This window comes from Etheostoma spectabile, unplaced genomic scaffold, assembly GCF_008692095.1.
Source record: "Etheostoma spectabile isolate EspeVRDwgs_2016 unplaced genomic scaffold, UIUC_Espe_1.0 scaffold00018377, whole genome shotgun sequence".
Taxonomy (NCBI): Eukaryota; Metazoa; Chordata; class Actinopteri; order Perciformes; family Percidae; genus Etheostoma; species Etheostoma spectabile.
Genome location: NW_022604230.1, coordinates 3,276 through 18,705, shown reverse-complemented (window position 1 = coordinate 18,705; position 15,430 = coordinate 3,276). Strand labels below are relative to the sequence as shown.

General features: G+C 41.5%; 1 protein-coding gene across 1 annotated transcript; it reads left to right on the top strand.

The window, feature by feature from the left end:
• Positions 1 to 5,650: 5,650 nt before the first annotated feature.
• LOC116680310 (insulin-induced gene 2 protein) lies at positions 5,651 to 14,631 on the top strand (the record flags this gene model as incomplete). Its single annotated transcript, XM_032509447.1, has 5 exons — positions 5,651 to 5,831; positions 10,722 to 10,846; positions 11,251 to 11,417; positions 12,958 to 13,057; positions 13,249 to 14,631. Coding segments are annotated over 5 exons (615 nt in total), but the record flags the coding sequence as incomplete, so codon positions are not given.
• Positions 14,632 to 15,430: the final 799 nt, after the last annotated feature.

Sequence of the window (15,430 nt, the reverse complement as noted above, 5' to 3'; positions counted from 1 at the left end):
CCAGCCCGCCGGCCAGAACTCTCCCCACCGGATCGGGCTGTATGCCAAGTCTCCCTTTAGTTCTATTATATTCTTGATTATATGTTAGATAATCTGAAAACTATGTGACTAACTACTACTCCCTAACATATTCGATTCTATGCCCTAACTAGTGTATCAAAATAAGTCCCAAGCTGTCTAAAACTATTACAACAAAACCAAGAGAGACAGGTAAAGAGAGCTCCAGCCCGGCCGGCCAGAACTCCCCCCAACCGGATCGGGCTGTATGCCAGTCTCCCTTTAGTATATTATATGATAGATAAATCTGAAAACTATGTGACTAACTACTACTCCCTAACAATATTCGATTCTATGCCCTAACTATAAGCTTTATCAAAAAGGAAAGTCTTAAGCCTACTCTTAAATGTGGAGACGGTGTCTGCCTCCCGGACCCAAACTGGAACCTGGTTCCACAGGAGAGGAGCCTGATAGCTGAACGCTCTGGCTCCCGTTCTACTTTTAGAGACTCTAGGAACCACCAGTAACCCTGCATTCTGGGAGCGTAGTTTCTCCCAGGTTGTAAGGTACTATAAGCTCCTTAAGATAAGATGGAGCCTGACCATGAAGAGCTTTGTAGGTGAGAAGAAGGATTTTAAATTCTATTCTAAATTTTACAGGAGCCAATGCAGAGAAGCTAAAACAGGAGAAACGTGATCTCTTTTCCTGGTTCCCGTCAGAACACGTGCCGCAGCATTCTGGATCAGCTGTAGAGTCTTTATGGATTTTTTCGAGCAGCCTGATAGTAAAGAATTGCAGTAATCCAACCTAGAAGTAACAAATGCATGGACTAATTTTTCTGCATCATTTTTAGACAGGATATTCCTGATTTTTGCAATATTACGTAGGTGAAAAAAGGCGATCCTTGAAATTTGCTTTAAGTGGGAATTAAAGGACATGTCCTGATCAAAGATGACTCCAAGATTCTTCACAGTGGTGCTGGAGGCCAGGGTGATGCCATCCAGAGTAACTATATCTTTGGATAGTGCGTCACGGAGGTGCTTGGGTCCGAGAGCAATAACTTCAGTTTTATCTGAGTTTAACATTAGAAAATTACAGGTCATCCAGGTTTTAATATCCTGAAGGCACGTTTGAAGTTTAGCTAACTGATTAGTTTCATCCGGCTTGATTGATAGATATAATTGAGTATCATCTGCATAACAATGAAAGTTTATGGAGTGTTTCCTAATAATACTGCCTAAAGGAAGCATATATAAAGTGAACAGGATTGGACCGAGCACAGATCCTTGTGGGACTCCATGACTAACCTTGGCGTGCACAGAGGATTCATCGTTAACATTAACAAACTGAGATCGATCTGATAAATAAGACTTAAACCAGCTTAGAGCAGTCCCTTTAATGCCAATTAAATGTTCCAATCTCTGTAATAAGATATAATGGTCAATGGTATCAAATGCAGCGCTAAGATCTAATAACACAAGTACAGAGATAAGTCCTTTGTCTGATGCAATTAGGAGGTCATTAGTAATTTTCACAAGTGCTGTCTCTGTGCTATGATGAACTCTAAATCCTGACTGAAAATCCTCAAATAAGCTGTTGCTATGCAGAAAGTCGCACAGCTGTTTGGCGACTGCTTTCTCAAGAATCTTAGAGAGAAATGGAAGGTTGGATATAGGTCTATAGTTGGCTAAAACATCTGGATCAAGGTTTGGCTTTTTCAGAAGAGGTTTAATTACAGCTACTTTAAAGTACTGTGGTACATAGCCTGTTAATAAAGACAAATTGGTTATATTCAGTAGTGAAGTGTTGACTAATGGTAAAACTTCTTTAAGTAGCCTAGTCGGGATGGGATCTAAGAGGCAGGTTGATGGCTTAGATGAAGAAATAATTGAATTAAATTGATAAAGATCAAGTGAAGCAAAGCAGTCAAAACATGTATCTGGTTTTACAGCTGTTTCTAAAGTTCCTGAGTTTAGAGATAAGCCAGTTAAAGGCAGGTCTTGGTGAATTTTGCTTCTAATAGTTATAATTTTATCATTGAAGAACCTCATAAAGTCGTTACTACTAAGAGCTATGGGAATACTTGGCTCAGTAGAGCTGTGACCTTCTGTTAGCCTGGCTACAGTACTGAAAAGAAACCTGGGGTTGTTCCTATTTTCCTCTATCAATGACGAGTAGTACGCTGCTCTGGCATTACGGAGGGCCTTCCTATACGTTTTAAGACTATCTTGCCAGGTTAAACGAGAATTTTCCAGTTTGGTGGAGCGCCAGATCTTCTCAAGTTTCCGCGATATTTGCTTTAATTTGCGAGTTTCAGTGTTATACCATGGAGCTAACCTTCTTTGTTTTATTATCTTCTTTTTTAGAGGGGCAACAGAGTCTAGAGTCATTCGTAGCGAGCCTGCTGCACTATCAACAAAATGATCGATTTGGGAGGGACTAATAGCATAGGAGTCCTCCGTTACTTTGGGACTTGGTAATGAATTAAATGCTAACGGAATCGCATCCTTAAATTTAGCTACAGCACTATCAGATAGACATCTTGTATAGGATGTTTTGCCTAACGGCGTGTAGTTCAGCAGTATAAACTCAAAAGTTATCAAACAGTGGTCAGATAGGAAGGGATTCTGTGGGAACACTATTAAATGTTCAATTTCAACACCATATACCAGAACAAGATCGAGGGTGTGGTTAAAACGGTGAGTCGGTTTATGTACACTTTGAGAGAAGCCAATAGAATCTAATAGAGAGATAAACGCAGTGCTAAGGCTATCATTCTCAACGTCCACATGAATATTAAAATCCCCTACAATAATAACTTTGTCCGTTTTTAGCACTAAGTTCGATAGAAACTCTGCAAATTCGGATAAAAATTCAGAGTATGGACCAGGTGCTCGGTACACTATAACAAATAGAACTGGTTGCATTGATTTCCAACTTGGGTGTGAAAGACTAAGAACAAGACTTTCAAATGAGTTATAATTTAGTATAGGTTTAGAGCTAATTAGTAGACTAGAATCAAAGATAGCTGCAACTCCACCTCCTCGGCCTGCGCCTCGAGGAATGTGAGTATTAATATGACTGGGGGGGGTGGACTCATTTAGACTAACATATTCTCCATTACCCAGCCAGGTTTCAGTAAGACAAAATAAATCTATTAGAATCTGATATCAATTCATTTACTAGTACACCTTTAGAAGAGAGAGATCTGATGTTTAAGAGTCCACATTTAATTCTCCTATTCTTTTGAACTATTGCACTTGTGGTTTTAATTTTTATGAGGTTTTCATGCACAGCTCCTCTTCTGTTTACCTTTGATTTAAATAATTTTAATGGTCGGGGGGCAGACACCGTCACTATGGGATTTTTACTAGGTAACACCTGGAATAAAGGAGCAGAGAAGTGTGTTAGACTGGGACTCTGCCTCCTGGTCCCAACTATGGATTGTCAAGGATTAGGTCCACCAATAAACTTGTCAATGTTTCTAGAAATGAGAGCTGCTCCAGCCCAAGTGGGATGAATGCCGTCTCTCCGAATCAGACCAGGTCTCCCCAGAAAGACTGCCAGTGATCCACAAAGCCCACATCATTATCTGGACACCACCTCGATAGCCAGCGGCGAAATGACGACATGCGGCTATACATGTCATCGCTGGTTAGATTTGGCAGGGGTCCAGAGAAAACTACGGTGTCCGACATTGACTTCGCGTATGTACACACGATTCAACATTAATCTTAGTAACCTCCGATTGCCGTAACCGGGAGTCATTAACGCCAACGTGAATAACAATCTTGCTGTATTTACGTTTATCCTTAGCCAGCAGTTTCAGATAAGACTCAACGTCGCCCGCTCTAGCCCCCGGGATGCACTTAACTACGGCCGCCGGCTTCGCTAACTTCACGTTTCTCAGAATGGAGCTGCCGATAACCAGAGTTGGTTTCTCAGCGGGGGGGTTGCTGAGTGGGGAAAATCTGTTAGAAACGCTAACAGGCTGGTGGCGGTCCGACGTCTTGGAAAGCTTACGACTGTCTCTTCCTCGTCCTCGCACAGTAACCCACGCACTATGTCCTGGCTGCTCCGGAGTTCGCTACCAGAGGAATGGCTACCAGAGGCTAACTCAGGCTCAGGCCGGCCCATGCCGACTACCGGGGGGGGGTTAGCTACAGTAACTGACGACTGATCTGTCATGGTGCGGATCCGGACTTCTAACTCACTAAGCCTCGCCTCCACGTCCAAAAATAAACTACACTTGTTACACACGCCATCACCGCTAAAGAATGCAGAGGAGTAACTAAACATCTCACACATCGAGCAGGAGAAAGTCGGAGAGGGGGCCGACATAACTACTGCTAGGTTAAAGTCGTTAGCAGCTAAGCTAAAGTACGGTAGCGTTAGCTACCAAGCGTTTAAAACAGCTGTTATTTAACAAAAGTCGCTAAAAAAAATGAGAAGATATGTGAGTGCTTAGGCAGAACTGCTATAAGAATAAGTGTTTAGCGGACAGTTAGCCGCTGTAATAGCAAATCTAACAAACTGAACTGGTATGTCGTGAGCAGCAGAGCTACCAACACGCAACCAACACACAGGCACAGGAAACGGAAATGAGTCAGGTACGCTTAACGTAATGCCTCGACAGCATTTCCATTCTGCATTCTTTTTATAGCCTTCAATACCATTTTTTAGGCTGCCAAATAGTACACTCGTTACTACAAATTAAACTGAGATGTCAGGTTTTCAATCTCCACCTCTGAAAAGTGCCGCTTCTTAGCCGGATTACGTCTGGCCATGTTGTAAATTGTAGGGGCGAGGTCTCAAAACTGAGAATATGTTGGGGTGTGATATTTATCATTCTTACGCTCTGATTGGTGTGATACGAACATTTCACAAATCTCATGTGAAGCCTGTTGTAAGCAGATTTCTGCGCTCATATCTGCGCTGGTTTAAATGAGGGACAATAAGGTTGGATGACCAGGATCCAGGCTAATCAAGATTTTGATCTGTTATCAACCCGAGTAGGTTCAAACTACAAACGGTGAAAAGCAGGCAGGAAAGTCAAAGCCCAAGCCTTGGCCAAACAGGGAAATATTGTTAATTACTTTATAAAACAAGCAGAAGCAAGGACGGGTCGTCACCAGCCATTAAAGTTAATGTCACAAATGCACATCGAGGTGCCATATTGGATGAATGTCCTCTGCCGCCATGCTGTTTGTGTACTGATACCGCAAAACAACTTTTCACCCTGTCACTTTTTAATATCCACACCTCTACTTTTTGTTTCATGCCTCCACACTGGTGATATCTATGGTGTGATGCATTATGTTATTTGGCTGTCCTCCTTTCGTCCCGGACCCATATTGGTGTAACTGGTGTTAGTGTTTGGGATTACACCAATTACATTACTCACCCACCATCCCAACTATTGTTTTGCTTTTTAAAAAATACAAATTTCACCTATTTAGTTTTTTTTTTGCAGCAGAGTAGCAGGAGTCAGATTTCTCATGAGACAGGACGATGGCTGAGGAATTTGGTGTCAAAGTAAAAAACCAAACTGCGCAATCAGATGATTTAAATCATATATAATATTTTTGTGTATCCTCGTCAAATTCACTTAAAAAGATCAGAAACAAGATTGCAATGACTCCTTTTGTCTCTGCATTGTAGGACCACCAACCTGGTGATCCGAGGAGCCCTGCTGTTCTCTGTAGGCGTCTTCCTGGCCTTGGTGCTGAACTTACTTCAAGTCCAGAGAAACGTCACCCTCTTTCCCCCCGATGTCATCAGCAGTATCTTTTCCTCAGCCTGGTGGGTGCCGCCCTGCTGTGGCACAGCCTCAGGTATGTCAACACAAATATGAGTGAAAAAAGTCCCATCTGGTTTATTTTAATCTTTACGTTTAAGCACACATAACAGAAAGTAAAAATTGCCTTAACTAGTGGCTAAACATACTGGTTTCAGATTGTATTGCCAGGAGACAGTTTTAAAATGTCACAACTTTCATGCACATACTAACTGCCAGATCTAGTGGCTGCCACATTGAACACACCAGGTGGTGTAGGTTACACTACAGCTACATGAAACACACATTTCAATGGCCTAAGGCACCAGTGAGTGGTTTGGAAGTAGGGGTTGGAATCTCTAGGCACGTCACGATTCAAGGGTCCATATGCGATTATTTGGGAATGAAACAGGTATGCACATATGAAGGCATGGTTCTTTCAATCCATATTCTATTAAAATAGTTGTTTGGGAGTAGTGATCACTTAAGGTAATCCATTCCTTATGGGACATATGTAATATCTATCTATAAATTCGGTAACGTCTGTCTGTGTGCCTGTTATTTGCATAGCTCACAAACTGTTAGTCTGATGGATTTCAAACTTGACATGTGTCTTGCTACGGGCACGAGTAAGTGCAGTACCAAGTTTGACGTTATTTGGATTAGAAATGCAAAAGCTATAGTTAATTATAGGCGTATATTGGTAAAAGAAGCACACATTGGTTTGCTGCTCTAGCTGCTGGCCACTCCCCCTCTCACACTGCACACTGACTGAGCACAGCGCAGGACCAGAGACAGAGAGGGTGTGAAATACACCTCAGACTCACAAAAATGTGCCAAGTAGCACTACTATGGACTGTCTTTGACTTTGAATAAACAAACGACAATTCCTGAATTTTTAAGGACGTGTCAGAATCCCAGCTACAGACAACAAGTGGCAGACTGAGCGTGACGCCAGTTATAGGTAGGCTACCACTGTTTTTAAGTCACATCCTTGCAAATATCACATCATTGTGCATCATTCCACAAACTGGTTTGTCTTCTGTATGATCAATTTATTCAATAGGCTATCTATTAGGCTACAGGGACGTCTATATGTCAGTGTGTTTATTTGTTAATTTCTTGAACTGTTCAAACTTGACAGGTTTCTTGCTAGGGGCACGAGTGTGTGCAGTGCCAAGTTTGATGTTTGGAGAAGACAAGAGAAATTCGTGATTGAAAGAACCATAATAACTTCCTGCCACTCTAATTGCCTTCCCCCTCCTAAAGTAGTAGCTACCTGCTCCAACCAACCTCCCCTGAATCTTCGCCCATTACTCTAATTGCCCTTCCCCCACCTAAAGTAATAGCTACCTACTCCAGCACTAAGGCTGAATCCCATTTCTCTATCTTACCCTTCCCTTTTCCCTTACCCCTAGCCCTGGTCATCAAAAAACCGAGTGGTAAGGGCTAGGGGTGAAAACATGAAATGGGACACAACTTGGTTACATCACCATACAGTATTGATCACAAACTTAAAAAAAAAAAACATGCCGTCTGCAAGTGTGTCTATATGTCGATTGCGTAGGTTCATTTTGTGTCACAAAAAAAATTGTCACAAAAATCTGTCTTTATTGCCCAATAAAATAAACATAACAGGCAAAAACATTACATAAAATATATCATATTACAGAACCAGTATCAACTATTAGAACCGTAACTTACATGTCACACACATAAAAAGGCACTCAAATGTGTAAAAACAAAACAAACAAAAAACACAAGACTACGAACAAACAAATTAACTACAGCTGTTCTGATAAACCAGTTCAGTCTGATGCCTGTTGGCCAGTAACCCCCCTCACATTTCATCAGTGTCCCGTATCATAACCAACAACAATATACAAGTGCCTGAACAGGAATTAATTACAAATGATTACAATAACACTGTTCCAATACAATAATGAATGGCTACAACATTCATTATGCATACAACGTGTACACATTGTATATAAAAGCATGTATCGATGTCTCCAAAGCAAGTAGTGTTGTGCACTGATGTCAAACTAAATCCTCTACAAATGGTTTAAGCTGTAGACATGCATGGAGTCCATTCAAGGCAGAGGAATGCGGCACTATTGTGCAATCAGCAGTGTAATGTTATTGTTAGCAATTAGTGTTAGCATAGCAAGCTAGCGATTTAAAAAAAGTTTCTATTAAGAACATGGTTACAAGTATATATGTACAGGACTGTGTAGACCACAAAACAAGACTGTCATCATTTTTAAATCAATTATTTAAGCCGAAACTACTTCCATTTATGGGTCTCTCTGGTCAATGCGGCAACCATTGTTGCCTGTTGCGCAGCGTATATGGAGACCCCTCGGTTTCAATTAAGCTTGCGTCCACCCTTGATTTCTTTTCTTTAACTGTCTATGGTTTTAAGGGCTGTGCACCCTTTCGTCTTACCCCTAGCCCTAGATCAAAATGAGTACTGCGAAAGCCCTTACTCTCGCCTGAATATGCAAAACTAAGATAGAAGATAGAGAAATGAGATTCAACCTAGGACTTTAAGTTTCATATCTTAAATTTGTATTTTTATATATTTTATTTATCAGAACTTTAATATATTTTTATGTTCCTCTGTTCTGTTGTGACAATAAAAAACTCATAAATAACTACAAATAAGTAACCTTATTTGTATCGGATTTTTAAATGACCAAATATTTGTATTGTTAACGGCCTTAAAAGTCCTTTATCGGTCGGGCTCTAAAAAAGATATACCAGCCTAAGAAGTATATCCATCCTAAATGTTTCAATTCTACAAAATAATGAAAGTGGGAGGATCTCCCACGGTGCCAGATCGGATTTTATTTGAACAATTAATCTACCATAATTTGCTTTACTATTGTAACAGTGATGTTTCTGGGGGTAACATGATGACATGATGCCTAGATACCTAAATCCTTGATTGTTGATATAGTGCCACAGTTTTGTCTTAATTTGATTGGCTCATTGTTAAAAGAAGGTTGGCCAGCAACAACAAAATGTGAGAACAGAAGAACATCAAATCATACTCTATTTTGCAAAGACAAAAAGTGTTACCATTTCAAAGAATTCTACCTCTGTTTCCCCGTACCCATGTTCCCTGTACCCGCGTCCCCTGTACCTATGTTCCCTATATTTTTCTATGTGGTTGTTTGACTTTTCAACAAGAAATATTCCCAATCACATCAAACAAAGGCTCTGGCCCAGGTCCCCCCTGGTCTCGCATTGCCAGACACACAGCGCTTTGGAGATAGGTCTAGCTACATCACTGATCTATTCTGAGAAAAGGGGAAAAACATTCTGGCTTGTTCTTATTCCTTTGCTATGCCTGATATACTTACCCAGTCATGTAACCTTTTAATCAGGATGTGATGGTCTTCTGTGTCAAATGCCTAGCTGAAGTCAAGACGTACCAACACAGAGCAATTACGGACATCAGAAGGCATTCAAATATCATTAGAAACCCTCAGACGTTTCTGTAGAGGGCTGTTTCCGAAACCCTGATTGAAAGTTTATCATAGATAATGTGTCTCCAACACAGCAGTTAGTAGGGCTGCACGATTATGGCCAAAATGATAATGTGAAATGTGTTTTCACATCCATATTATGCTACATTCTTCTTATGTTGAAGTTGTATGTTGTAGACATACAGCTGCAACACATGTAATAAAAAATTAGCTTTCTGAAATAAATAGCGTAGGATATATATTTAGTTTTTAAATGTATCTCTGAGAAAGCTCCTTCACTTGTTTTCAACAATAACTGATCAAAAGAGCTAGGGAGAGAGAGAGAGAGAGAGGGAGTGCTACTCACAGAGAGACGGCTGACTCATTATGAACGGGTCCAGCATGGGTCGAATGGCGGATACACACGTTGTGTGTATGAAATGTCTGTAACGTCACTGCGCTGCATTTTTATGAACTATGATATTCTGGCCATGGGTCACATCTCTCACCCAGGTCCAGCAGGCTCCGTCTCACACTCTATGAACTGAAATTAGTTGCATTCAATAACTTCTTCTGTGTTTTTTGCCGTGGCCGCTGCAATAGCAGATAGTTTACCAGCGGAAACACTGGCACAAATACAGGTTTGCCTCTCATGCTTAACAATATACAGCTGTGTTATTAAAATTTAAGACAGTAGACAAATATCAGAAATGTGGACCGGTGCTGTGTGGCGGGGCTGCGCGGAGAGTAAGAGGAGAGAGCCAACAAAGGCACAGCTTTACAGAAGAAATGGGTCATGTAACGCAAAATTAAACCACATCGATATAAACAACATTGCAGCGGATGCGAGGACATTAGGTGCACCGATGCGTCCTAGAGAAAAAATAGTACTCGCGCCCTAGAACCCTGTGAGCTAACAGACACTAACTAGCACCGACTAGCACTGGTCACTGCTGTTGTCTGAATAACAACACAGACGGGACAAAATGTTGCGTTTACTGGTAAAAATTGTTAACCTTGAGACCAACGTATAACCGACCTCTATCTGTTGAGTTTTCCTCCCGTTACTCTGTCCTCTGTGACTATCTATATCTAGAAACTAAGCTGCGCGGTGCAGGGAACTACTCTGACTGGCTCATGATCAGACAGCGGTTTACGGAGCAGTAGATGCGCTATGCAAAAAAACCCGGAGCGTTCTATGAAATGGCGCTTTAAAAAAAAAAAAAAAAAAACACTCGATCACGCAAATTTGATTGTGGGAAGTCAAAATCGTGATTGGGATTAAAATTCAATTAATTGTGCAGCCCTAGCAGTTAGTTGGTTGGCCGCACCCTTACTAACATTTTCGACAAAAATGCTTATTCTCAGCAAATACCTCCAGGCTTGTTGAGTTTGCCACCGTAGTAGTGAAAGTTGGTTGTATCGTGTCTTGATTTTCTGCTCTGTTTGTTCTCTCTTCCTTTTTTCTCTCGCAGCAATGATCGGGCTGTTGTACCCCTGCATCGACAGCCTTCTGGGTGAGCCACACAAGTTCAAGCGGGAATGGTCCAGTGTGATGCGCTGCGTGGCTGTGTTTGTGGGCATCAACCACGCCAGTGCTGTATCCTTGATGCATCTGTTGTTCAGTTCAATGTTAAATGTTGGTAGGAAAAACAGTCTAACTCTTTCTAAGACTTTGATAGCTTACAGTATTTCTCCCCTGTGGATATATAGGCAGAGCTTTGTGAGTACACTATCGATATATATATATATATATATATATATATATATATATATATATATATATATATATATATATATATATATATATATATATATATATATATATATATATATATATATAAGCAAAGGAAGGCACTGATGATTTGGTGGCTAACTGGTAAAAGGTTATGCTGTACATGTACCTCCACAGATATGTCTACTTCTGCACTGTAACACAGCTATGTAAACAAGTTTGGAGCTACCAGCGATTGACTGCTTGGTCCTTGACCCTACCTTTGTTAGAAAGTGGACTTTGCCAACAACGTCCAGCTGTCTCTGACTCTGGCGGCGCTCTCCGTTGGTCTGTGGTGGACGTTTGACCGCTCTCGCAGCGGCTTTGGCCTAGGAGTCAGCATTGCCCTGTTGGCAACGCTGGCCACCCAACTCCTGGTTTATAATGGAGTCTTTCAGTAAGTTCTCTCACACCTAGTTTGCATACCGATAGCGTGTGGAAACCAACGGACCATGATGAACAGAAAACATATATGTATATGTAATACTGTAATTTTTAAAGACTGTATAGCTACATTATGTTTTGCCTTTAAAAGTTGTTATATGGGAACACAGTGTTGTGTTACCTGTACAGTGTGTGGCTCCACCAAAAATTGCTTGCCTGGCCTAAATGACACTGGGATTTCAGTTGGCCTTAAATAAAGCTTTAGCATGTTTTTGCTGACAAATCAACTTTGTCACCCAAAGCTGACACAATTGCTTTTCTTCAATGGATTTGTGAATTTCTCTTGGAGTTGGCATTTGAAATGGTTTCTCTGTCTGGCATTTTGGTGTATTTGACCTTTTAGTCAAACCAAGATAATTGGAGCAAAACATAGATTAATGTTATGTGTTGTAGGGCTGCACAATTAATCAAATTTTAATCGAGATTTTGACTTCCCACGATCAAATTTGCGTGATCGAGCGATTATTTTTTTTAAAGCGTCATTTCATGGAACGCTCCGGGTTTTTTGCATAGCCCATCTACCACTCCGTCAACCGCTGTCTGATCATGTGCCAGTCAGAGTAGTTCACTGCACCCCGTGCAGTTTAGTTTCTAGATGTAGGCTGTCACAGAGGACAGAGTAACGGGAGGAAAACTCAAGAGATAGCAGTCGGTTATACGTCGGTCTCAAGGTTTACCAGTAAACGCAACATTTTGTCCCGTCTGTTGTTTTTCAGACAACAGCAGTGCTAGTCGGTGCTATAGCGTCTGTTAGCTGTTAGCTCCTCTAGGATGCACCGGTGCTGATGTCCTCGCATCCGCTGCAATGCGGTTTATATGGATATGGTTTAATTTTGTGTTACATGACCCATTTCGTCTGTAAAGCCGTGCCTGTGTCGGATCTCTTCTCAGCTTTCTCTCGTCTTGCTCTCCGCGCAGCCCCGCTACACAGCGCCGAACCACACTTCTGACATTTGTCCACAGTTTTAATTTTTTATTAACACAGCTGGATATTGTTAAGTATGAGGGGCAAACCTGTATTTGTACCAGTGTTTTCGCTGGTAACTGCTATTGCGGCCGCCACGGTGAAGAACACAGTAGAAGTTATTTACTGCAACTAACTTCAGTTGGTAGAGTGACAGCGTGTGAGACGGAGCTGCTGGACCTGGACCAGAGATGTGACCCATGGCCAGAATATCATAGTTCATAAAAATGCGGCGCAGTGACAATACAGACATTTCCACACGACGTGTGTATCCGCCCTTCAACCCGTGCTGGACCCGTTCATAATGAGTCAGCCGTCTCTCTGTGAGTACGTCCATCACAGCCTCTCGCAGTTATAAACAGCCTATGTGAGGATACAATTTGTTTTGGTTAAAATCACCAAATAATCGAGACAATAATTGCGATCAAAATTTTGATCAAAATAATCGTGATTATTACTTTGGCCATAATCGTGCAGCCCTAATGTGTTGGTATGTATTGTTTGAATGTATGGATTTTTCTCTGCACAGGTATACTTCTCCAGATTTCCTCTATATTCGCTCCTGGTTACCTTGCATCTTCTTCGCAGGGGTGATAACTATGGGAAACATAGGACGGCAGCTAGCCTTGGTAAGAAATTGGAATAACTTCAGTAAATCGGCTTTGCCAAATCTCAAGTGTATTAGATTTATGCTGTTTCTTAGAATGGACTGTAAAACAAAAGAAACGTGTCCTGTAAAGTTGTACACTCGAAAGAAACCAGCCATGAAGGTAGATTCAGCTGTTCTGTCTACAGTTTTTTGCTTTTGTTTTTTTTTCAGTATGAATACAAAATCATTCAGGAAAAGACCCATCAGGACTGAGGGATCTCATCAGGCCTCTGCTCCAAATGATGTCAAAGCCAGAGTCAGGTTGGAGAACATCTGCACACAGCATAGACGAGGACTGGCTGGCCCTGGATCAGCCGCTTAGGCAGGAGTCCTGGCCTGGTGCTTTCTGTGGGACAACACAGTATTTTTGATTGGCTCTCGTCAGCCCATTCAGAGTTCAGGGTGGCCACTGGCTTTATTCTAACCTGAGCTGAAACGAGCAATGAGAGCAGAGTTTTGTTTTTCTTTGGTGCAGTTTACTCTACTTACCTGGGAAGGGATTAGCAGCAAAGCATCTATCGTTCTTCAGATCAGCTCGAAAGTTTGAAACCTTGGGCTTTGGGTGCCAAACACAGTCACACTGGATCCGTTTTAAATACTGCTCTTATCTCCTGAGTCTTTCACATCCTTCACGTATCAGTGGAGAACACACAGCCTAGTGAACTTATATCTAAAAAGATATGCATCTTACCGGACTGTTTATATTGTTTATAGCTTATGTCTACATTTGGGTTTTCTTGATAAAGGAATGATGTGTACTGTACGCTTGTCTGCACTGGCAGTGAGGACACCTGTAGTGGATTACTACCAGCCCCACCTGCCCTGCTCGTCACCAACGTGTATAGTATTATCGGATCTAAAGAATGAAAGGATACATGGAAGGACCGTGCTTTTAGCATGACATCGCCAGACCAAAGAGTTGGCCCCGAACCTCTCAGTTCATTTTTGATTTCCAAGGGGTGTTATCAACAGCTGTAGAGCAGAATGCCTCTGGATGTAATGACTGACCGACCGACCAAAGCAACAAAACATTCGCTAAGCAATGGACAAATGTAGGCCGAATACAGCATGCAGAGGTGACGACGTAGCATCCAAATGTCTGTGAAATGTCTTTTTGCCATTAGAATTTGAAAATAGTCAATAGTCACTTCAACAGAAGTTCCACATCAGCTGCAGATATCTTGGTTGTTTCTGAAAATGCCTCATCAGCTCTCCTTTTTTATTTTTTTTTAATTACTAAAGAGGAACCGTTCACTCACATTCATACACTGTGACCCAAGGAAACTTTGACATGGGACAGGGATCGAACCACCAACCTTCCAAATGGTAGGCAACTGCTCTACCACTGAGCCTCAGCCACCCCACAGCCACCCCAGCCGATGATCTGGTTGGAGGGGGACCAGATGCATCTGTAATTAAAAATAAATAAAAAAATAGCTTCCATATTTGTCTCGTTACCAGGCTACAGAGCGCTCTTATTGTATGTTCAAAGCTCCCAAAGGTGTTTGTTGGGAGTGAATGGTGCATTTTGGAATTTACAACGGCTTAGGAAATTAGTTTATGTTGGTGTAAAGATAGTATGTATGATCCTATATAACCCGATTGGAGCGCGTACCTGTTCGGAACGGGCGGAATGCTTGGTTCACAGTATTATTTTTCAATTTCTTTTTTTGCAACGCTGAACTCATCTTCTGACATCACCACCAAACACATAAGCTAAAGAACAGTTGAGAAAGGTTTGAAGCAATATCATTTTTTCTCACTTTTCCTCTTGTAAAAACCTCTATCTGCGGTACTACAGCACACACCCACTACGTGACGCGTCCGTCAGCTCGCTGCTGCTCCTCAGTCACTGAACAGAAGAGACAGAGAGAGGTGACTGGCTGAGAGAACGACCTTGCGCGTGTCTGTTTGAACACTGGCTCACCTGCCATGTGTAAAGTTGATTGGATGCAGAGCCTTGCAACAGCGTGCCACGTGTGACATGTTTTGCGCTGCAGGATTGTTTGAAAGACACATTCGCTCTTATGAGTGAGGCGTTGACAGGAAAAATCAACCCTAGGATCTTGTCTCTGGACATACATTGAATACATGTAATCCTTTTGTTCTGACATTGATTGGCTAATTCACTAGGGGAGTTGTTTTTTTTACTCTAATGCAGCTGCTTTACTGTTAAAACCTAAATTAAAGTGTGTTTAAAGTGTGACGTTGTTCTCTGTATAGTGTAGGTGTTAGTGGGTGGACGGATTGAAAACCTCCTGTAGAAAGTAATATATAAAAAACAAAGAAGAAAACATGCAGAATAAGAGGTTTGACTGGAACATTTTAAAAACTATTTGTGATTAAATATGAT